At 47.6% G+C, this 25,605-nt stretch overlaps 1 protein-coding gene and 1 long non-coding RNA gene across 3 annotated transcripts in view; one reads left to right on the plus strand and one right to left on the minus strand.

Moving 5' to 3' along the window:
• LOC147013300 (alpha-tocopherol transfer protein-like) overlaps positions 1-25,605 on the minus strand; it is a 58,554-nt gene that overhangs the window by 24,960 nt on the left and 7,989 nt on the right. The window contains exons 2-6 of one of the 2 annotated variants that reach the window (XM_085854998.1): positions 25,148-25,341; positions 23,636-23,746; positions 15,405-15,637; positions 14,849-15,002; positions 14,020-14,213 (exon numbers count right to left, since the gene is read on the minus strand). In XM_085854998.1, coding sequence (XP_085711124.1) covers positions 14,020-14,213; positions 14,849-15,002; positions 15,405-15,605 — 549 coding nt within the window. In that variant the 5' untranslated portion in view covers positions 15,606-15,637; positions 23,636-23,746; positions 25,148-25,341. Of the gene's footprint in view, positions 1-14,019; positions 14,214-14,848; positions 15,003-15,404; positions 15,638-15,766; positions 15,905-23,635; positions 23,747-25,147; positions 25,342-25,605 lie in introns of those variants that run through there. The other variant, XM_085854999.1, reaches the window with a different exon arrangement.
• Positions 15,150-25,605, plus strand: part of LOC147013301 (uncharacterized) — a 31,514-nt gene continuing 21,058 nt past the window's right edge. Inside the window, exon 1 of the long non-coding RNA XR_015051256.1 lies at positions 15,150-15,286. This is a non-coding gene — a long non-coding RNA (uncharacterized LOC147013301). The remainder of the gene's footprint in view (positions 15,287-25,605) is intronic.

The following is a 25,605-nucleotide window of genomic DNA, read 5'->3' on the forward strand; positions in this document are numbered from 1 at the left end:
AGCGGCCCACAACGAGAGCGAGGGGATGGATGGTGCGGAGGGGTACATATCCTATTCTACCCTATCCATTTAACTGTTAAACTACCCCGGGGCTTTCAACAAGCGCCTCTCGCTTAAACTATTGGTTCTAACAACCCAGATTCCCGTCGCCTGTGTTGGTGTCCTTACAATTTCGGGCCTCGCCCCCCAATTTTCTTCCCGTGCCCTCACACGGTCTCATGGCTGGGACGCGTGGCTCCCTTTGGCAGGCACGACCCTCTGCCGAATCTCCAGCTATGGCACCCCCGGGCACTACACTGCCTCCGAGCCTACCAGCTCCCTAAACACCGGGGAGTGCCCCCCATGGCACCTCCCCTGAAACGCACACGTGGCAGGCTGGCTTCCCAGGCCCCTTTCCGAGGGTCACCCGTGCCCACAACACTGCCCACGCGGCTAATGGCGCCCCGGGCCCCCGCACCAAGCAGGCGCACCCGTGCCCACTACGCTATCCCGGCCCCCCCATGGGCCCTTGGCCTACCACGGCCGACTAGCCTGGTGCCCGGGGCACCCACTCAGCGATACTCACCTTTCGCAGCCACGCTCCCAGCCCGTCAACAGGGCTCCTGCACCCCTCCAAATGGGTTTCGAGCCTACATTCACACCAACAACAAAACGACCTCCATTTTTCAATTTAACTAACCCCCTAACTCACTCTACACTGACCCCGGGGTCCCTTGGGCGGGAGTCACTCCTCCCCCCAATCACTCATCGCACCATGCAGTCCCCATTCGCTCCATACACACAGACCCGCTGGCCTCACTCACTCACCAAGCACATGCTTCCACTTCACTCACCAACAACTCTTCAACACACTCACCGCTGAACTCTGCCATCCTCCTAACTACTTCCCCTAACTAACTCGTGCTGAGTCGTCCCTTACATTACAGCACGTTCCTTTTAACACTACGTAGCTAAACTACGTCCCCACTACACATCCAAAGTCTGTCTCTGTCTCCAAAATAATCCCATACTCCATTTTCCCAACCTAAATCTGACTAACAATCCCTCTAACTAATCCATTCCACGGGCCCCATGAGGACTTACCCCTGCCCCATGGAGTCGGTCTAACTAAGCTAACCCTTCCCCCTATCTAGTTTCCATCCTGTGCCCAGGTAAGGGGGTCTTCCACCCCTTGCCCGGGAATCCTGTGCACCCGAAAGTGAGGCTTGCTTTTTTTTTTCACATGCGCAGCACCAGCGCGGCAACTCACAGCTCGCGTACTTTGCACCTGCCCGTGACGTCATGCAGCTGCACGTGTACCTCGTCCCTCCTTGGACGGTACCATCCGGCAGGGATACCCCTCCTGCCAGATTCCAACCCCGCGTGCAGCCATGACGTCACCGTGCGCATAAAATCACACAAGCCCCACGTCTCGAGGGGTTCCCCACGCGAACACATGTGCTTTGCCCGTTGGAGCTTAACACACACACGCCCGCGTGGAGAACCCATCCGGTCCAAATCCATAATCCTGCCTAAACTTTGTCCGTCCGCGGGATCGGCAAATCCACCGCGTGCGTTTCCGGACCGGGACTTCACTCTCGCAAGCCAGCACGTGGGGGCTGTGGTGAATTGAAGGTCGTGACGTGTGATCACATGTTGCCCGGCTCGAGCACAGAAGAGATAAAGCTGAGGTCCGGCTCGGTCGGGGGGATTGTCCCAGGGGCATTGTCGTTTTATGTCGGCGGCTCACTTGGTGCTCATTGAATGGTGAGAATACTGATTTATATATAATACTGATTTATTTTGCGGTGATTAGTTGCGCGTGTATACCTTACTGCTTATGTACTCCATGCTGCGTCTGTATTTCCTGGTGTGCCCGTAGAAGCGGCTCCAATAAAATGGAATAAAGCCTACACTCTGAAGGTTCTTCTCTCGTCTTCATTTCAATTTATTCCATTTGGTTTTCTCGGCTCTCTCAACCAACGATGGACAAGATCTACAAACCAGAGAGGTTCGACGCAGACCCAAACGCGACTGACTCAGAAATGAAATGGTCGCATTGGTTCTGTTCCTTCTCACACTATCTGACCATCATCGAAGAGGGAGCCGACAAATTGGCCGCCCTTGTGAATCATGTCTCGCCCAGCGTATACAGGCTCTTCTCGGAGTGTGACACCTACGAAGCAGCGATCGACGTGCTGCAGGCGCTCTACGTGAAGCGCAAGAACGAGGTATACATACGACATCTTCTCAACACACGCAAGCAAGTAGCCGGGGAGACAATCGATCAGTTCCTGCAAGCTCTGAAACAGCTGGGAAAAGACGGCAGCTTCCGGGCCGTAAACGCCGAGGAACACCGAAATGAAGCGACCCGGGAGGCATTTATCCAAGGACTTAGATCAGCCCACATACGGCAACGCTTACTAGAGAAAGCGCAACCCACTCTTGAAAAGGTAGTCGATCAGGCTCGAGCGATGGATACGGCTCAGCAGCAATCTGAGTCATTTGGGACACCGATGCTGCTAATGAACGCTGCTACGGTGGGAACTCAAGGAACCCCACTGACACAGACACAGCCAGACACAGGGGATGGAGAAACACCCGAGGAGCCGGATACCCAGACCACGTCAAACTCCTCAGCAACTGCTCCGGTTGGTAAATGCTTCTTTTGTGGGTACAAAAGACACCGCCGCCACAAATGCCCCGCCAGAGATGCCACATGCATGAATTGTGACAAGAAAGGGCATTATGCCAGGGTATGTAAATCTACTCTAAGGAGAAATAAACCCACTTCTGCGGCTCTCTACTCGCAAAAGAAACTAACTGCAGCCTCCCCGGGGAATCTATCCAAGGCTATCATCAACGTACGAATTAACGGGCATATGGCTGAGGCACTGATTGATACCGGTAGCTCTGAAAGTTTCGTCAACAGCTCGCTAGTGAAGGGCAGGAAATGGAAGATCCACCCGACAGACAATACGGTATGCATGGCCGCCACATCACTACAGTCCCGCGTACGAGGGTACTGCAATGTTGAATTGGACGTAAAAGGGTACACGCATCGGGATGTAAGGGTACTGGTGCTTCGTGATTTATGCGCAGACGTAATTCTGGGTCATAATGTCCTCAAGCAGCACACGAGCGTCGAAATATCCTTTGGAGGAAGCGAACCTCGTCTAATTTTAAATGCCTTGACTACCGCAGAGGTAACGTCCCCCCAGCTGTTCGCTAACTTGTCGCCGGTCTGCAAACCGATAGCGATCAAATCGCGGCGATATACCACTGCTGACATGAATTTCATCACTTCAGAAACCAAGCGATTACTGGAAGAAGGAATTATAGAACCGAGCGATTCGCCATGGCGCGCACAGGTGTTGGTGACCAGCAGCCAGAACCATAAGAAACGAATGGTTGTCGATTATTCCCAAACGGTCAATCGCTTCACCCAACTCGACGCCTACCCCCTGCCGCGCATAGACGAGATGGTCGAACGCGTGGCCAATTATAAGATATTCAGCACCATCGATTTGCGAAGCGCCTATAATCAAATTCCCATCCGAGAGGAAGACAAACCTTACACCGCATTCCAGGCAGGTAGGCGCCTCTTCCAATTCAGGAGGATTCCATTCGGTGTCACGAATGGAGTAGCTTGCTTCCAACGGGTTATGGACGACATCATCTCAGATGAAAACCTCAAAGACACTTTTGTTTACGTGGACAATGTCACAGTGTGCGGTAGGGATCAGGGGGAACATGACATGAATCTGGACAGATTCTTGAGCATTGCTAGAAAATATAATCTGACTCTCAACTACGAGAAATGCGTATTCTCGGCAAGGTCAATTGACCTCGGCTACACGATAGCCGACGGCACGATTAAGCCTGATCCTGAACGATTGCGCCCACTTCGTGAGCTACCCCCACCTCAGGACCTGCAGACAATGCGCCGGGTGATCGGCATGTTCGCTTACTATGCAAGATGGATTTCGCAATACTCCGAGAAAATACATCCCCTAGAGCATTGCAAAAACTTTCCACCAGATGCCGCTGTTGTAACAGCTTTCCACAACCTCAAAGACGATATCAGTAATTCCATGGTATTATCGATCGATAGCTCGGTGCCCTTCGTGGTGGAAACAGATGCTTCAGATCACGCGGTAGCTGCTACGCTTAATCAGTCTGGGCGACCCGTCGCGTTCTTCTCGAGAACTCTCTCTGGAAGCGAGCAGAGACACTCGGCAATAGAGAAGGAGGCGTACGCCATCGTCGAAGCGCTGCGTAAATGGAGACATTATTTACTGGGAAACCACTTCACGCTCGTTACGGACCAACGATCCGTGGCATTCATGTTTGATGGGAAAAATAACGGGAAAATTAAGAATGAAAAAATTATGAGATGGCGGATAGACCTAGCTTGCTACAGTTACGACATTGTTTACCGGCCCGGGAGGGAAAACCCTGCTGCAGATACCTTCTCTCGGGTCTACTGCTCGGCGACAATCAGTCGGGCTTTGCAAGACCTCCATGTGTCTCTGTGCCACCCGGGGGTAACCAGAATGGCACATTTCGTGCGCAGACAGAACCTGCCCTATTCTATTGAAGATATTAAACAAATGAATGCTTCATGCCCTGTTTGTGCTGAACTAAAACCCAGATTCTATGGTGCGGCTTCTGGCAGATTGATCAAGGCCACTTCTCCCTTCGAGAGACTAAACATTGACTTCAAAGGGCCCCTGCCGACCGAGACAGACAACAGATACATATTCACTGTTGTTGATGAGTATTCAAGGTTCCCTTTCGCATTTCCGTGCTCGGATATGACCTCGGGCACTGTCGTGAAATGTCTGTCTGACCTCTTCGCTATGTTTGGGAAACCTTCGTACATACATTCAGACAGAGGGCCGTGTTTCATGTCGGCCGGGCTAAAACAATTCCTATTAGAGCACGGCATAGCAACTAGTCGAACGACGGGTTACAACCCACAGGGTAATGGGCAGGTGGAACGGTATAACGGAGTCATTTGGAAAGCCGTAACTCTGGCGTTGAAATCAAGAGGACTGGGCCCCGAGCGGTGGGAGGTTACCCTTCCTGACGCTCTGAATTCCATACGCTCTTTGCTCTGCACGTCCACCAATGCAACTCCTCACAAACGAATGTTTACTTACCAACGACGTTATGTTGACGGCCAATCGGTGCCCAACTGGCTAACCCATCCCGGAACAGTGTTCATGAAACGCCTGGTACGACAAAGCAAGTATGAACCCATGGTGGAAGAGGTCGAACTCATCGATACTAATCCAGAGTATGCTCATGTCAGGCTCCCGGATGGCAGGGAGACCACTGTGTCGGTTCGCCATTTGGCTCCCTCAGGTACTCCTCCCGCAGGTACACCACCATCTGGCACTCCTCCCTCTGACATCCCCTCCCCAGGTGTTCCCCCCCCCCCCCAGGGACTCCACCCGAGAAGGGTGACGACGGAGCTACCGCGTTCCACCCGAGAGCGATCGGGGAGTCATCTCCGGCACGAGTCGAGGCTCACCAAGAGGATCGGAAGCCTTCCTCAAGTGAAACCGCCATCTACTCCCGGAGAGGTCGACGAATAATACCCCCTTGCCGACTCAATCTGTAAAGGGGATTATCGGCATCCTCGATGCTCATGCTCCTATATGCTCGTTACATAATATATCGATGCTCATTACCATGCTCCTACGACTCAAAATAATCCTCACTGCTTGGCATGTATGCTTCTGTAGTTTAGATAGTTCGCATTGCTTGAAATGTATACTGCTATAGCGCTGAAGTAATCATGGTGCGTTAGCTGGGCCTCTAGTTACATTTTAAAGACGGGGAGAATGTGGTGAATTGAAGGTCGTGACGTGTGATCACATGTTGCCCGGCTCGAGCACAGAAGAGATAAAGCTGAGGTTCGGCTCGGTCGGCGGGATTGTCCCAGGGGCATTGTCGTTTTATGTCGGCGGCTCACTTGGTGCTCATTGAATGGTGAGAATACTGATTTATATATAATACTGATTTATTTTGCGGTGATTAGTTGCGCGTGTATACCTTACTGCTTATGTACTCCATGCTGCGTCTGTATTTCCTGGTGTGCCCGTAGAAGCGGCTCCAATCAAATGGAATAAAGCCTACACTCTGAAGGTTCTTCTCTCGTCTTCATTTCAGGGGCCTCGTGCGTTGCACAGCACGGACCTCACGCTCGCTGCTGGGTGAACCCGGCACGGTCCCCGAAACAGCTACAGCCGCTACCCGGCTTTTGTCCCTCACATGTCGCCGTCTCCATTCCACCCACGCACACCTGCGTGTTACGACGCTCATACACCATTCCATTACATTCACCCCGGGAGACGCGGCTGCATGTTCACACATGCCCACCGACATCTCCGTCACACACAGCGACCTTGCACACGCTGTCTCTCTCACACTCGGCCGCTCACTCACGCATGCCATTTCCCTTGCACACGTGGCTCCACTCACTCGCGGCCTTTCACTCACTCGTGCCATTTCCCTCACACAAACCACACCACTCACACATGCGGGGGCACTCGCCCGCGGTGTCTCATCCACACACGGCGTGCTGGGAAGCACACACTCCGGCACACTCGCCACCACACCACTCACACACGGGGTCGCTTCCACACACGGGGACGCACTCACACCTTGCACCACACACACCGGGACAACCACACTGGGGATCGTGTCCCCACAAGGGTCTCCGGGGCCTCTATACCCCCCAAGCTCTCCGTGCACCCGTTCGCAGCACTCCTCCCCTCGAACTCGCAAAGCACGACCGAACCCACCTGGTCGTGATTCGCCTCAAGGGGGCATACTCCCTCCCCTCGTTCCTGGAGGAGGCCATCCTGCTGCTCGCACTGGGTCTCCACCCAGTTCACCAGCTCACCCCCATTGTCCTCCACTACCTCTGTGTGTGTGTGTGTGCGTCTCTATCCCCGTCTTCCTCGTGTAGTCTTCCCTCTATCGTTCCCATCTCCCGTGTCTCTGCCAACTCAGTCACCTCTTCACCCTTTACCTCCCTTGTCTCAACTATTATTTCCGTCTCTTCCCTTGTTATCTCCCTCGTGCACGTCTCCGTCACCCCAATTAGTTTTTCCCTCTCGGTCACCGTCACTTTTTCCGTCACGACCCTCGCCCAACACGTCCCCCGAATTACTTTGTCACCCGCCTCCACCGCGGGCCTGACAGCCGTTGCACTCCCTCCCAGCTCGTTCGCTCCCACACGTGGAGTCGCCATTTTAAACTCCCTGGTAACGGCCTTCATGCCCGCCTGCAGGCTTCGGCCCATGTTCTGCGTCTCACCCCGCAGCTCTTTCATTTCTTCCTTCATTCCTTGCGTATTTGTTTCCATATTAGTTTTCATTCCGTTCATTTGCTTGTTCATGCCTTTTATTTCGTTTTTCATTTCATTTGTGTTTGTATCCATCCTTGCTGTCATTGCCGCCAGCATGGCGCATAGCTGGGCCATGTCGGGTGCGCTTGGGTGAGCCGATTCGGCAAGGATCGGGGGGTTTTGGTGGAGAGGGGGAGGGGAGGTGTCATACACCGCGGCCGCCGCCGCACCTATTTTGGGCTCTGGGTTCAGTTGGGCGAGTTCGTGTTCCTGCACAACCAACATTTCCTGCACGGGGATTTCATCCTGGACCATGGATTCTACATATTCTAAATCCATTCCTAATACCCCCGGCTCCCGCTCGCCTTGAGACGCCATCTTATTTCTCGTAAAGGGTTAATTTAAATCACTCGTAATTTGGAGGGAATCGGGGGTCGCTCCTCTCACCCCTGGACCGATTCCCGTGAATTTAGCTGGAGACAGGAGAGCCCGTTTTCCCGCTCTCCGATACCAGTGCCGCGAGGAGGGGGATGGGTTTGTGTCCCACTCCTGACAACAGTGTTGCTGATTCGCGCCCGCCGGCGTGCTGGCGGCCACGTAACTCGAATCGCGGCACATCGCCCACCGGACGGACAATCCCGTCGTGACCCTCTCGGACTAACGCCGGGAACTAGGCACGGGTGGGCCTTTCGGCCTCACCACGATCGTGCCAATCGGCCCCCCGCGTGGGATAGGGTTGCTCGCCAAATTCGACCTACCTAAGTACCCACACGGAGGGTAGACCGGGCGATCGCACCTCGCCGCAGGTCGACTTCGGACACGGGCCACTTTAAGCGACCCGTTCCGTACTATCGGGATAACCGAGCGGTGTTATCGTCAACCTCGACGGTTCGATTAATTATTGGGCGTATTTAGCCCACGACCAACTGAAGAACTGAAACAACATATCGTTGATGTTGTATCTTCCATCCTGACAGCTGCCAGTTGGAAAATGTTTTCTCAGAATTTGAACACTGAATTAGATTGACTATAGTGAACTAGCAGGGATACCCGTGCTCCGCACAGGAATCCCGTGGATGACGGCGGGTCTTAAGGTGTATATGTCACAGTTAATTGTAAGATTGTAGAGGCTGCCACCATTATTATTTTTTTTCATCACCACTATAATATTATATTTTCCCCGCCATGTTTTATATGCAGAAGACTCGAGTTCAAAAATGTTAAGATTTATTGCCGCATCAGATAAAAAACCATAATGCCTCAAAAATGTGAGGCTGGTTTCATGTCATCATTTGCGACTTAATTAATTCTCATTCTCTAGCAAATTCCGTTGGTCCCATGTCAATCGGCTGAACTTGAAAAATTAACGTTACGCAATCAGATGATGACATCATAATTCGGAAACCAGGAAGTCAGAAGTCATTGTCTTCAATTGACTGTAGCATTATTTTTTTCATTCTATTGCAAATGGCATTGGCCCCATGTCAATCGGCTGAACTTGAAAAATTAACGTTACGCAATCAGGTGATGACGTCATAATTCAGAAATCGTGAAGTCGGAAGTAATTGTCTTCAATTGACTGTAGCATTATTTTTTCATTCTATTGCAAATGGCGTTTGCCCCATGTCAATCGGCTGAACTTGAAAAATTAACGTTACAAAAATCAGGTGATGACGTCATAATTCAGAAACCGGAAGTCAGAAGCACAATTCTTTTACATCGGGACACTCCCGGGTACATGTTCTGTCAGCATGTGAAGTTTGGTGAGGATCAGTCCAGTACTTTTCGCGTGCATAGGTCACAGAGAAACAGACACACAGACACACAGACAGACACACTTTCAACTTTATATCGATAGATGATAGATGATGGGTAGAAGTTTATTAATAATTCGCCAATATCAAAACAATACCGGGAAAAAAAATCAAATTATTTGAAGCTTACAAGTCTAATGCACATACTCGGATCAAATTAATGTCAGTATCTTGAATACCAATAAAACTATTCAACATTCTTTTTGGGATATTCATTTTCGGACGCCCTGTATTTACAGTCATGGCCACAAAAATATTGTCGCCCTTGTACTTTTTTTCAAATAATGCACCATTTCTTCCAGAAAATTGTTGAAATTAAAAAATCTTTTGGTATCCACACATGTATTTCTTTGGCTTTCAGCAGAACAAAACAAAAACAGCTGAAAAAATTTACTAAATTTTAGCTTATTCCACACAAATCCTAAAATGTCCCGGACAATATTATTGGCACCCTTTCGAAGTTTTTTTTTTCATATATTTTTTTGTATACACGGTCGAGGCTTGTATGAGAACTAACACACAGAAACGCACACCAAGGGAACATGGGACAAAAGGGGTGGGAGAGGGAAGGAAAAAACAGTGGGGAACAGAGACATGAGGAGAACTGTGGAAGGGAGAGGGATGGGGCGGGTACACAGGGTAAAACAAGAGAGACTTTCAGGTCCTTGCATGATAGGGACTATCAGGAAGGAAAGCAGGTAATTTGAAGGAGGTGGGTTTGGGGTGGATTGGCGGGGGTAAAAAAGATCATGGTTTTGGATGGGGGAAGATAAGAGATGGTGGTGAACAGCTATTTTGATAACCTGGAGGGAAGAGTGGGATTGAAGAGAATGTTGGAGTTTGTTCCAAAGACTAGAAAAAAGTGGAATGAAAGAGTGAAGGTGAGCAGTGATTCTTGATTTTGGTAGTTTTACTACCAAGGGGAGGTGGGGGGGGGGAGAGGTTGCTGGCAGACCTTGAGCATCCTGCAGAAATATGGGTTGGGGGGGGGCATATCTCAGACAAAGCAGGGGTTGGGGGAAGGCCGGAGAGGAGTCGGTAGAAAACAGAAAGACCACTGACTTTCCTGTGGTGAGAAAGTGAAAGACCCAAAGACTCAGCCTCATCGTAGGAGATACCAATTATGCTAAATGTTTTGGTTTTCATGGGGTGAAGCCGAGAAAGGTGAGAGGCGGGAGTACCAGCCCAGAGGGGAGAGCAGTATTCCATCAGGCTGTGGACAAAAGCTTTGTACGTGGTCAGGAGCTCAGGTGTGCCAAGGAAGTACTTTGCACGACGGAGGATGCCCAGTCGGCGACTGGCTTTGAAGGCCAGCTTGGAAATGTAGCTTTGTTAGTTTGAAAGTTTGTTAGAAATAATTACATTTCAAGCAGGTGATTCTCCCTCACTTTGGAATTGAACTCACCTGTGGTGAGTTGCCGGTCAACCAGTGTATATCACTGTGGTGAGTTGCCTGCAATATAAAAATCACTCGATCAACCAGTTTGAATAGAGAAAAAGGAGTCATTCTGCTGTTTTTTGTCACTGTATGTACCGCAATGAGCGTGGAGAAAAGAAAGAAAACCAGAGACTTGTCTGAGGAGGTCAGACACAAGACTAGCCAAGCATGGACAATCTCAAGGCTACAAATCCATCTCCAGAGACCTTGATGTTCCTGTGTTCACCATACGCAATGCTATCAGGAATTTTATAGTCCATGACATGGTAGCCAACCTCTCTGGGTGTGGTCGCAAGAGAAAACTTGATCGAAGATTGCAGCAAAGGATTGTTTTAATGGTGGAGAAAGCACCTCGATCAACTGCCAAACAGATTCAAGCTGACCTTCAGACACAAGGTACGACAGTTTCAACTCGCACCATCCATCGCCAACTCAATGAAAGAGGGTTCTGTGGTAGGAGACCCAGGAGGGACCCCACTGCTGAGAGAGAGACATAAGAAAGCCTGACTGGAGTTTGCCAAAACACATTTGAACAAGCCAAAATCCTTCTGGGAGAATGTCCTGTGAACAGATGAGACCAATTTAGAGCTTTTTGAGAAAGCACATAATGTCTGTTTTCAGAAAACAAAACGAAGCCTTCAAAGAAAAGAACACCTTCCCTCCAGTCAAACATGGAAGAGGTTCAGTGATGTTTTGGGGTTGCTGTGCTACCTTGAATGTGTGCATGGCATCATGAAATCAGGAGATTACCAAGGCATTTTGGAGAGCAATGTTCAACCCAGTGTCAGAAAGCTGGGTCTCTGTCGAAGGTCATGGGTCTTGCAGCAGGACAATGACCCCAAACACATTTCAAAAACACCCAGGAATGGTTCAAGACAAAACGCTGGACTGTTCTGAAGTGGCCAGCAATGAGTCAAGATCTAAATCCTATTGAACACCTGTGGGGAGATCTGAAAACAGCAGTTAGGAGAAGGTACCCTTCAAATCTGGGAGACCTGGAGCAGCTTTCACAAGAAGAGTGGGCCAAACTGCCAGTAGGTAGTGTCGGAAACTCATTCATGGCTATAGGGAGCGCTTGACTACAGTTATTTTGTCCTAAGGCTGTGCTACCAAATATTAAGTCTGGGATGTCAATAACTTTGTCAACGCCATTTCTTTTTATTTTCTGATTTAAAAGGATATATTAAGTTCTGAATCAAAAACAAAGGTTCTGTAATATTAACAGTGAAATGAAGAATTGTGGAGACCAAATACTTTTGTCAATTTCAACTTATTTTGGAGAAAATTGTGAGTTCTTTGAAAAAAGTGCAAGGGTGTCAATATTTCTGGCCACGACTTTATATACATGGATACTTTTACCAAAATTATTGGGACATGAGACCCAAAAGATTCTCTCAACCTTCTCCATATCCCCCCTCCTCCCCCCACCCCCTCCCCAACGATTCAAAGTATTATGTTGGAGAAGTGCGTCTGATGGACATTTTGGACAATCCTGTGCAAATGTCTCTGATTCATTACTACGATGAGGTTTCTACGTCTAGTGCCATGACGATACACCTTGCCGGAGTGCAGGGTCTGTTAGGAATTGGTTCGGGACAATAATAGTTGAAATTTTCCATCTAGTCAACACAGATTCCCAACTTATGAGCATCACATTAGAGGGTCATGTGTATCATATTAGAGGATCGTTTCCATCATATTAGAGGGTCCTGTGTATAATGTTTTAGAGGGTCATGTGCATCATATTAGATGGTCGTGTGCATCATATGACAGGGTCATGTACATCATATTAGAGGGTCCTGTGTATAATGTTTTAGAGGGTCATGTGCATCATATTAGATGGTCGTGTGCATCATATGACAGGGTCATGTACATCATATTAGAGGGTCGTGTGCATAATATGACAGGGTCATGTACATCATATTAGAGGATCGTTTCCATCATATTAGAGGGTCCTGTGTATAATCTTTTACAGGGTCATGTACATCATATTAGAGGGTCATGTGCATCATATTAGTGGGTCCTGTGTATAATCTTTTACAGGGTCATGTACATCATATTAGAGGATCGTTTCCATCATATTAGAGGGTCCTGTGTATAATCTTTTACAGGGTCATGTACATCATATTAGAGGATCGTTTCCATCATATTAGTGGGTCCTGTGTATAATCTTTTACAGGGTCATGTACATCATATTAGAGGGTCCTGTGTATAATCTTTTACAGGGTCATGTACATCATATTAGAGGATCGTTTCCATCATATTAGAGGGTCCTGTGTATAATCTTTTACAGGGTCATGTACATCATATTAGAGGGTCATGTGCATCATATTAGATGGTCGTGTACATTGTATTAGATGGTCGTGTGCATCATATTAGAGGGTCGTGTGCATCATATTACAGGGTCGTGTGCATCACATTAGAGGATCGTTTCCATCACATTAGAGGGTCATGCACAACATATTAGAGGGTCATGCACATCATATTAGAGGGTCCTGTGTATAATGTTTTACAGGGTCGTGTGCGTCATATTACAGGGTCGTGTACATCGTATTAGATGGTCGTGTGCATCATATTACAGGGTCGTGTGCATCATATTAGAGGAACGTGTACATCGTCTTAGATGGTCATGTGCATCATATTACAGGGTCGTGTACATCATATTAGAAGATCGTTTCCATCATATGAGAAGATTGTTTCCATCATATTTGAGGATCCTGTACATCATATTACATTGTCGTGTACATCACATTAGAGGATAGTGTCCATCATGTTAGAGGGTCCTGTACATCATATTACAGGGTCGTGTACATCACATTAGAGAGTCGTGTCTATCACATTACAGGATCGTTTCCATCATATTAGAGGGTCATGCACATCATATTAGAGGGTCCTGTACATCATATTACAGGGTCGTGTACATCACATAAGAGGGTCCTTTCCATCATATTACAGGGTCGTGGACATCACATTACAGGATCGTTTCCATCATATTAGAGGGTCATGCACATCATATTAGAGGGTCCTGTACATCATATTACAGGATCGTTTCCATCATATTAGAGGGTCATGCACATCATATTAGAGGGTCCTGTACATCACATTACAGGATCGTTTCCATCATATTAGAGGGTCATGCACATCATATTAGAGGGTCCTGTACATCATATTACAGGGTCGTGTACATCACATAAGAGGGTCCTTTCCATCATATTAGAGGGTCATGAACATCATATTACAGGGCCGTGGACATCACATTAGAGAGTCATGAACATCACATTTGAGGGCCATGTGCATCACAATGGAGGGTCGTGTACACCAGAACATCACATTAGACTATTATAGAATTTTTTTGAAGTTGGAGCACTTGCTGAGGTTTTGGCACACTGAGAACTGGCAATCCTCGTTCTGAGGTCAGACCATACCGTGATAATGGCTGCGATCTTCCGTATAAGCGAGGGCCCAAGTTGGATCAAGTGTGCGAACGTCAAGCCCTGAAGATCGAATATGATGCGTACACCGCAACGCTGTGTCTCCACCTCGTGGACAAGCAGCTCGGAGGCGATCAAACTGATGCGGAACGCCTCATGGGCGGACACTCGCTCAGGGTCCCAGCGATCTACAGAGGAGCACACACACACACCACAAGACAGCTCTGAGTTGGAACATCTTCAGGATATCAAAAAGTTCATGAAACTGATAAGTTAGCATTTTCGATGGTTCGACCACAAGCTTGATTCCATTATTAATGCTATCATTGTCATGCTTCCCTCCAAGTCTTCAAGATAGCTGTTCGCCACCAACTCAGATCATCCCCCATCCACAACCATGATATTTTCTATCCCCATTAACCCTCAACCCCCTTCCCAAAGCCCACCTCTTTCCAAATTTCCAGTTTTTGCTTCCGTACTCATCTTGTACACCCCGTCCATCGTCCCCTACCCCTCTTTACTTTCCACACCCTCTTCTATTTTATCCTTCAACCTTGATGTTGGTGTTTCCCCCTCTTTCTGCTGTTTCTTTTGTGCTTTTTGCATCCTGATCCATTCTGTGTTCCAGCTCTTACATGAGCCTCGACTTTGTACACAAAAAAAAGTCTTCGTGCTGAGGAATGCCTGCACGGTCTCTACGGTCATTACACATACTTGTTTGAATTGTTGATTACAAATAGTATCGTCACAATGCAGATGGGTAAAGCGGTATTCGTGTAACTGGGTGGTGTGCAGGATCGTGGGATTACATCTCCATACATACCTATTCGATAAACAAGAACTCGGCTACCATGGACGTCCCGCCCGTTCAGCACCGCCAGGTACCCGGAGTGGAGCACGTTCTGCACCGAGTTTGCCGTCAGCTCAGAGCATACTTCTGGAGCCTCACGACGCCACCGATGGTAGTTGAGGAGTACCTGCGGTATGTTCAGCAAAGACCAGCAGGGGGAATCTTTGTATACAGGGAGAGTCATTCGCACAACACGAATATGGAGATCTTGGGGGTTGTATACATGATGTGTGACACTTTAGGGATGGGTTGGTGTTCGGGTTCGGGGTTGTAAATACTCTGTGAGGTCAGTTTTGTGGTCCTAGATCATGAACTTTCCACAAATAGCGAGGTGGTCAATCCAAGATGGTATTAAATCAGGTGTGAAGGAACTCATTAATAGGGTATCTACTTCTTACGTATGCAAATATTGTGGGTACGTTTCCTTACACACTCACACTCACACTCACACTCACACTCACACACACACCTCATGTAAATGGACTATTCAAGGTTAAACAGTTCTAGTTCGCTTTGTGTGAGCTGATACCCTGAGTGCCTCGTCCTCTTGGAAGTCCCGCGCGCGCAGGAATCTCAGTAGGAACTCCCGCGACGAGCACAGCAGCGATTCCCCGGAATCCCCGAGCTCCCTCCGCGCTCGAATTCTCAGCGAGAGGACACGTGCGTCCACGATCGCCCTGGGTACCTCGTCGCGGTCTGTCGGGGACTCGTCACCCATGGCCGCTGACATTTAACGCACCCCTCGTGTCTCGTGCTCATGCCCTGTTTGCCAATTGGATAACGCACCGATGCAGGGTCAAAGAGGGCAGAAAGGAGGGAAAGGGTCACGAGAGAAAATGTCACAAGAGAAAGTAAAGATATATATATTGCTTTCAAACATTGGTTACGAACCATGCAATACATAATGATCGACCTGTCGTACTGTACAGGTAAATATACTACGAGTAGTAACCATCACGTGTCATCTTTTCAAACCGATGTTGCACATTCACATTACTCAATCTGCTAAATATTAACCGCCTGGCACGAGCAATTGCCAATCGCGCAATGGGTATGGCTTTCATCGGGAGCATACTGTCGAACCGTCCCGATTTGGGTGGGACAGTCCCGATTTGGGTGGGACAGTCCCGATTTGGGTGGGACAGTCCCGATTTGGGTGGGACAGTCCCGATTTGGGTGGGACAGTCCCGATTTGGGTGGGACAGTCCCGATATTGGTGGGACAGTCCCGATTTGGGTGGGACAGTCCCGATTTGGATGGGACAGTCCCGATTTGGGTGGGACAGTCCCGATTTGGGTGGGACAGTCCCGATTTGGGTGGGACAGTCCCGATTTGGGTGGGACAGTCCCGATTTGGGTGGGACAGTCCCGATTTGGGTGGGACAGTCCCGATTTGGGTGGGACAGTCCCGATTTGGGTGGGACAGTCCCGATTTTGGTGGGACAGTCCCGATTTGGGTGGGACAGTCCCGATATTGGTGGGACAGTCCCGATTTGGGTGGGACAGTCCCGATTTGGGTGGGACAGTCCCGATTTTGGTGGGACAGTCCCGATTTTGGTGGGACAGTCCCGATTTGGGTGGGACAGTCCCGATTTTGGTGGGACAGTCCCGATTTGGATGGGACAGTCCCGATTTGGGTGGGACAGTCCCGATTTGGGTGGGACAGTCCCGATTTGGGTGGGACAGTCCCGATTTGGGTGGGACAGTCCCGATTTGGGTGGGACAGTCCCGATTTGGGTGGGACAGTCCCGATTTGGATGGGACAGTCCCGATTTGGGTGGGACAGTCCCGATTTTGGTGGGACAGTCCCGATTTGGGTGGGACAGTCCTGATTTGACATTACGCGTCCTGCTTCCTGACCGATTGCTGAAACGTCCCGCTTTTCATGTGAAATGGACACCGGTAGACATACAGGGAAATATCGATTTTTTTTTTCTTCAATGTCGCTTATGAATGACTCACTCACTCAGCCCACAGCGAAACTCGTGTGATTGGCACTGACTTCCACCACCAACACGAGTTTTTTTCAACAGGATCTAAGGCTCGTAATGGAGCTCAATACGCACGACTACATGCAGACGGATATAAGACACCCACAGGACTATTCGACAAATATTTGGCAAGATGGATACAGAAGCAAACTCTCAGGAAGGAAAAACTGGAGTTTTGGAATGAATTGGGCTTGGGGAGGGTGATCGGGAGTAGTAAAGATAATGGTGAATGGGGGATGACCTGAGATGGTGGTGACCAGCCGTCTTGAAGACCTGGAGGGAAGAATGGGATTGAAGAGGGTGAGGCCGTTGGTTTTACAGGCGGAAAAAAGAGGAATGGAGGAGTGGAGGTGAGCAGCGATTCTGGATTTTGGGACTTTCAGCAGAAGGAATGAAGATTTGATGTTAAAATATTAAATGTTACATTCGTGTAAACCATTATCAAGAAGTTCCCGTTCAAATAACCATTGTTGTCTGATGTGAGAATCCTCCATCCTGAGGAGTGCACCACATGGTTGTCTGATTTGAGAATCCTCATTCCTGAGGAGTGCACCACATGGTTGTCTGATTTGAGAATCCTCATTCCTGAGGAGTGCACCACATTGTTGTCTGATGTGAGAATCCTACATCCTGAGGAGCACACCACATGGTTGTCTGATTTGAGAATCCTCATTCCTGAGGAGTGCACCACATTGTTGTCTGATCTGAAAATCCTACATCCTATGGAGCGCACCACATTGTTGTCTGATTTGAGAATCCTCAATCCTGAGGAGTGCAACACATGGTTTTCTGATCTGAGAATCCTCCATCCTGAGGAGTGCACCACATTGTTGTCTGATTTGAGAATCCTCATTCCTGAGGAGTGCACCACATTGTTGTCTGATGTGAGAATCCTACATCCTGAGGAGCACACCACATGGTTGTCTGATTTGAGAATCCTCATTCCTGAGGAGTGCACCACATGGTTGTCTGATTTGAGAATCCTCATTCCTGAGGAGTGCACCACATTGTTGTCTGATGTGAGAATCCTACATCCTGAGGAGCACACCACATGGTTGTCTGATTTGAGAATCCTCATTCCTGAGGAGTGCACCACATTGTTGTCTGATCTGAAAATCCTACATCCTATGGAGCGCACCACATTGTTGTCTGATTTGAGAATCCTCAATCCTGAGGAGTGCAACACATGGTTTTCTGATCTGAGAATCCTCCATCCTGAGGAGTGCACCACATTGTTGTCTGATTTGAGAATCCTCATTCCTGAGGAGTGCACCACATTGTTGTCTGATGTGAGAATCCTACATCCTGAGGAGCACACCACATGGTTGTCTGATTTGAGAATCCTCAATCTTGAGGAGCACACCACATGGTTGTCTGATTTGAGAATCCTCATTCCTGACGAGTGCACCACGTTGTTGTCTGATCTGAAAATCCTACATCCTATGGAGCGCACCACATTGTTGTCTGATTTGAGAATCCTCAATCCTGAGGAGTGCAACACATGGTTTTCTGATCTGAGAATCCTCAATCCCGAGGAGCACACCACATTGTTGTCTGATCTGAGAATCCTACATCCTAAGGAGCACACCACATGGTTGTCTGATTTGAGAATCCTCAATCTTGAGGAGCACACCACATGGTTGTCTGATTTGAGAATCCTCATTCCTGACGAGTGCACCACGTTGTTGTCTGATCTGAAAATCCTACATCCTATGGAGCGCACCACATTGTTGTCTGATTTGAGAATCCTCAATCCTGAGGAGTGCAACACATGGTTTTCTGATCTGAGAATCCTCAATCCCAAGGAGCACACCACATTGTTGTCTGATCTGAGAATCCTACATCCTAAGGAGCACACCACATGGTTGTCTGATTTGAGAATCCTTAATCTTGAGGAGAACACCACATGGTTGTCTGATTTGAGAATCCTCAATCTTGAGGAGAACACCACATTGTTGTCTGATCTGAGAATCCTACATCCTAAGGAGCACACCACATTGTTGTCTGATGTGAGAATCCTACATCCTAAGGAGCGCACCACATTGTTGTCTGATTTGAGAATCCTCAATCTTGAGGAGCGCAACACATGGTTTTCTGATCTGAGGAGCACACCACATCGTTGTCTGATCTGAGAATCCTACATCTGAAGGAGCACACCACATGGTTGTCTGATTTGAGAATCCTCAATCCTGAGGAGCGCAACACATTGTTGTCTGATTTGAGAATCCTCAATCCTGAGGTGCGCAACACATGGTTGTCTAATCTGAGAATCCTCAATCCTGAGGAGCGCACCACATTGTTGTTACCACATTGAGAACTCTCAATTCTGAGCCCTTCTAGTTTGTATTATTAGTCCCCTAATAGTTTCTCTGGAGGAGACTTTAGGTTTGCCATCCGTGTGTCCGTCCCCCCTTATCTGGAATTTACATTCCACATGAGGAGCGCACCACATGGTTGTCTAATCTGAGAATCATCAATCCTGAGAATCCTCAAGAATGAAAATTTACATTCCAGGTCAGGTATTGTCATCGCGCACCATCTGTCTGTCTACTGTTTTCGACTTCTCCGGTCAAACTGCTGGGCCGATCCGGCTGAAATTTGGCAGCAACATTCCTCTCTGTAAAACGAACTTTGCAGGAATTGCAAAGCTTGTTCCAGTCACATGACTTTAAGTAGGTCAAAATGGCTGAATGCCTGGTGTTGGTTTAATGGTTAGGGGTGGTGGGCTTGGGATCCTTGGATCTTGACTTCAAATTCCACTCGGCTGTTGCATTAATACCAACTCGGGTTGACTCTGCCTGTCATCCTTCCAAGGTCGGCAAAGATGAGTGCCAGCTTGCTGGTGTACTGTGTTGGAGTGGCGACCTGTCCAGGGTTATGCCCAATAGCCAAGGAGACTGCTTCGGCAGCACCAACGCTCTGCACAGAGTATGGTCCCAATGGATGGATGGATGGAAAATGACTGACAGTAAATTTCTTCAAAAATCTTCTTCTCCAGACCCACCAGTCAGAAAGCCACCAAATTTGGGTGAAACATTAGGCCAGGGTAAGGATGTTGAATTGCGAAGGTCATGCCGATCACTTGACCGGAAGTGTGTTAAAATGGCCGACTTGGTCAATTTTTGAGAAAATCGCGTAAATTCCTTCAAAAATCATCGTCTCCAGACCCACCTGTCAGAATGCTACCAAATTTAGGTTACAACATTAGTTCAGTGTCCTGGTGTTAAATTGTGGAGGCCATGTCGATGACATAACCGGACGTGTGCCAAAATGCCCGTCCTGCAAATTCCTTACAAAATCTTCTTCTCCTGAGGTAACGGTCAGAATGCTACCAAATTTGGGTTACAACATTTGGCCGGGGCCCACATAAGCTTCAGGTCTAGTGGTCCTATTTTTATAATTTTTTGACCACAGGAACAAAGTATTCTGCAAATACTCTTTAATGAGGTAGTGGAGCATGTCAGTACATATATAGCAAGGAGAAAACGCGACATTCAGGGGTGCCATCTCACCTGCAAAGCGAATCCCAATTACTTTGCGCTTTTTGGCAACAGGTAATGCGGGGGGGGGGGGTGTAGATTTTATAGCCTGGTGTTGGCTTAATGGTTAGGGTGGTGAGCTTGGGATCCGAGGATCCTGAGTTCAAACCATACTCGGCTGTTGAATTAATACCAGATGGGGTTGACTCTGCCTGTCATCCTTCTGAGGTCGGCAAAATGAGTGCCAGCATGCTGGTATACTGTGTCGGAGAAGGCGACCCATCCAGGATTGTGTCCAATGGCCAAGGAGACTGCTTTGGCAGCACCAACGCTCTGCACAGAGTATGGTCCCGATGGATGGAATGTGCTTAATAAAATAATGCGTGAATGGAGTGGTGATGGAGAGGGATACAGATGGACTGAAGGATGAGAATAAACCTGCAGGGTTGAAGGTAAGACCGATGAGGTGAAGAAGAGGGGTTATTGAATTGAGGTTTGGTGAAGTGGATTGAGAAAGACAGATTGGAAAGGGGGGGGGGGTCACTGGAGAAGACCACACCGGGGATTCACAGACTAACCTCAAAACATTCCCACAAACCCCTGGACAAGGGGCAAAGATCTACCTTCCACATAAATTGATGAAATAACTCATTCTTGGGAATCCTTTGTGGACATGAATGTTCCCCCCAGGGTACATTTCCAAAACCGCAATAATATCATGGATCGTCAACATAGATCTAAGTCTAGTGATTAGAAAAAGCCTCATTCAAGATTGATTTATCAACAATAATTCTACTCCACTTCCAATCGCTGAAAAATACATCCATTGATCATATAACCCTTGGTGGTTCTGACAAGCTCATTATGTTTATCATCGAAGAAAAAAATAACCTGGTTGAGGGAACCTTTCACATTTGACCTGATTGAAGTTTGCTGTTTTTTTTAAAGTTTTATTCCTGTAGAAGCCATTTTAATCGTTGTCAGTTGAAATGTCTGCTTTCGTATTTGGCATTTGCCGAAACGTCAGGATGGTGTGACGTCAGAATTAGATCAATGTGCACTCGGAAAGGATGAGGAGTGGCAGAAGTATGACACTTTAGTTAACTTCACAAGTGCTCACACCCTTTTACCGATCAGCATCCTTGATCATCAGCGCAGGGGCACACCTCCGCGTGCCGTGGCCCCAAGGCTAGCAACATTCGCTCGGAGTGCAGCACGCGATGTGCCCACGCAGCACTTAACATGTCGAGGGTCGACACTTGGCCCCCCAACTCGGTGGGAAGTACATCGAGAGGGACGGAGCTCTGAAGCAGCCGTAGGTCCTGAGATCGGTGCAGCAGAATCTGCGAAACAATTCATACTTTGAGATACATTTGCAGGACACTGCCATGACGAAGATGAAATTGTCAAAGGTGAACAATGACTTGTCAAATGTTTCAAACGGGTCACCTTTGTACGTGTGAAATAATGGTGAAACCTGAGAGATTGAGGAAGTGGGAGAGTTTCCACTTTTCCTTGTGGCCCGGCCCATTCCTGGTCCGTCAAAGTCGATCCAGAACCAGAGACTAAACAACTAATCCAATCTTTTATGTGTACATTATTGAGCCATCCATTACCGGAAATGGTCCGGCCGAGAGGAGGATGTCTCAGGGTGTCGTTCAAGATGGACTTGGTTATGGTGAAAACTAGGACGTTGGATTGTTGGCCTACACAATCAAAACTTGGCACGTGGAGGAGTGAGACAGGTGTGAGTCCTTTTCTCTGCAGTTTCCAACCATTGCAGCATTTTTCCCAGTGGTGTGTTCTTTTTCTGACATCATTGGAAGAGAAGTATGGTCTGTCTCGAAACTTCTGACAAGGGGAAAAAAAATCTTTCAGACACTCTCTAATACTGAGTGTGCTTAAGTTAAATGTCATTCTCCATCCATCCATCCATCAGGACCATACTCTGTGCAGAGCATTGGTGCTGTCAAAGCAGTCTCCTGGGCTATTGGGCACAATCCTGGACAAGTCACCACTCTGGCAGATAAGAGGATACTCAAATGGCTCAATCATCCCAGCATGCTGCTACTCATTTTGCCAACCTCAGAAGGATGACAGGCTGAGTTAAGCCCACCTGGTATTGAATCAACTTCGGACCTTCGGATCAACAAGTCCACAATCCTAACCATTAAGCCAACATCAGGCATACACTTTCCTGACACTTAGTTTGGTAAAAACCCTTTGGCTGGGCTGGAAGGAGTGCGACATGATCCTCATGTAAACGTGAAGGCTTGGGTCATTTGGTAAGACTCTCTTGACTTATGAAAGTTTTAATCAATGAGTTATCCGAGTGGTAAAGAGGCTGTCGGGCAGTGGTCTCAAACCAGTCCATCACTATCGACAGGTCGATCCCTGAGTCTTGAAAAGTCGATCTTTTAGATAAAAAAAATCAAAATTAAATATAGAGATAGAGTGAGAAAAGCTGAGATTCTGTACCATTGTTGAATTTAAAAATGTGGCAGCCATGGGTCACAAAAAATAATCATACAAAATGACAGCTGAAAGCTGGGTCAAGGGATAAAGACTTTTGGGGACTTGTAAACAGAGAGAAGTACCCTCTTCTGACGTCGTGTACCCTCAAGGTGAAGGCCTACTTTGGTTCCACATACCTCTGTGAGATGTTTTATCCGAAGATGAAATTATTAATTACATCTGATAGTGGAGGATAAAACTTTCTTAACTCACAAATTTGAATTGCAAAGTGTGTGCCTTGACATCCTCACGATAATTTATTTCCAAAATGATGCTTTAGGTGTGAAGGTCTGCTTGGAGACTGATTAAGGATGCTGGAAAAATGGGAATCCAAAACCATCCTCGCCTTCGAGCAGGGAGACGTAGTGAGCACATCTAAATGTTAATCATAACTTATCTTTTCCACAGTATCATCACTCAACTTGGTGAGATCATATTTAATAAAAAGTGACTCGAGCCAGACTTTAGTCCAGACCATGATGCTTAAACACAGCCTGGGTCTGGCTATACGGAGTTTAGGTGTTCTTCAAGATCGAAGATCATTCTTATTATGAGTTAAACTACCAACAGAAATAACTATCAATGATAATACTCACAAATAAGAATGAAGAGCCGAGTGTCTTATTTGTGCAAATGAAGACATAGATGTTGCCTCGCAGATCAGTTTGGGACATGCCCTTCACAGAGTGTTGTACTGATGTGCGGTGCATACTTCCGGCACGACGCGCACACAGAAACATGGTGCAAGTATGCATGAGAAACCCATCACTTTCATACCCGAGAGTGGATCTTGTGGGAGAGAAGGGGCAAGATGGTGCCGAGGAAGGTGTAGAAGAGACCTGGAGCATTGAGCAGGTGTACAGCTCGTACCTTTATGGGGAATTAATTCTGTAGGGTTGTGAAGGAACAACCACACAAACAATCATCTCAATACCGATGGTCTACCATGCATGGTTACTGTGGTTTATTCGTAAGCCATGTGTTATTGGATGTAGAGTGTTTATGAAAGACTTTATTTGTAAGCCCGTCGCCCGGCGTAGCGGGAGATCGGGTTTTGCAATCGCGCGTGTGTGGTCATGTGTCCATTGCAGAACTTTTTTTACTATTTAAACGTTTGTCATCAAATATCCAACAAACCATCACGATGAAAATATGGAGAAGCCTCATGAATAATTGGGTCAAAGTGCATAAAATTCAAAAGACCCCCCCACAACTCTCCGGGCGGTGTTCGTGCCTTTCTTTAATTACAACTAAAATGCGATGAGCTTGAAAATCTCTTAACCTGAGCCAAATTTCAAAATATGAACTGCAGAATTGAGCTTAGCAGCAGTTCTGCCTGCTAAAAAAAAAAAGTGTCTTCAGACATCTTCATGCAGTGGGCAGAGGTAACTACTCTCTGAGTAAAAGACCCTTGCCTTACTACCATCTTAGCTCTCCTCTTCATTACCTTCAGGCGATAGCCTCTGGTCCTATCGCTATTTATTGTGCTGAATACTTATTCTGCATTAATTTTGTCTGTACCCTTCATCATCTTAAACATCTCGATCATATCTCCTCGTAACCGTCTCCTTTCCAGCGTATAAAGCCCTGTCTCATTCAGCCACTCCGCATAGCTGAGTCTAGCTAGGCCTGGAATCGATCTCGCAGCCCTGTGCTGAACCCTCTCCATGGCATCTATGTCCTTCCTAAGTTGTGACCAAAACCGAACACAATATTCTCGATGTGGCCCACTAAATTCCTGTACAATGTTAAAACCACCTCCTTTGTTTTACAATTTATTCCCCTCCGAAAACAACCTAAAACCAGATTTGCTTTATCTACAGCTGCCTGGCATTGTGCTGCCTGCTTACCTCTCATATCTATTACCACCCCCAGATCCTTCTCCTGTGTGACACGCTCCAAAATTACCGCTTGCATCCTGTAATCTCTATTTTCATTGTTCTTTCTCATCCCCAACACCTTACACTTGCTCAGGTTAAATTCCATCTGCCAATCGTTTGCCCAATCCATACAAGTCTCAATACTTTCCTGAATCTGATCACCACCCCCTCTGCTATCCACCTTCCCTCCAAGCTTTGTGTCATCTGCAAATTTAGAAAGCTTACTTTTCACCCCACTATCCAAACGATTGATGTAAATAATGAATTTAAATCATATTAGAGAGCAATTTTGTTTGTTATATTGTAGGGTCATGTACATCACATTCGAGGATCATTCTGAAATTGAAGCACATGCTGAGGTTTTGGCACCCCTACAACTGGCAATCCTCATTCTGAAGTCAGACTGTACCGTGATAATAGCCGCTATCTTCCGTGTAAGGGAGGGCCCGATTTTGGTCAAGTGTGTGAAGGTCAAGCCCTGAAGATCGAATATGACACATACACCGCAACGCTGTGTCTCCACCTCATGGACAAGTAGCTCTGAGGCGATCAAACTGATGTGGAACGCCTCATGGGTGGACACTCGCTCAGGGTCCCAGCGATCTACGGGAGGGGGAGGAGGGGGTGGGGAAAAACCACAGGACAGCCCTAGGTTGGAATATTTTCAGGAGATAAAAAAAGTTGATGAAACTGATAAATTAGCATTGTAGATGGTTGTACCACAAACTCGATTCCATTATTAATGTTATCATTGTGATTCTTCCCTCCAAGTCTTTAAGATAGCTGTTCGCCACCACCTCAGATCATCCCCCATCCACAACCATGATCTTTTCTAACCCCATTAACTCTCCACCCTCCCCCCCTCCC

Source organism: Eptatretus burgeri, chromosome 14 (genome assembly GCF_056783735.1).
Source record: "Eptatretus burgeri isolate ZD-2024b chromosome 14, Ebu_testis_v1, whole genome shotgun sequence".
NCBI lineage: Eukaryota > Metazoa > Chordata > Myxini > Myxiniformes > Myxinidae > Eptatretus > Eptatretus burgeri.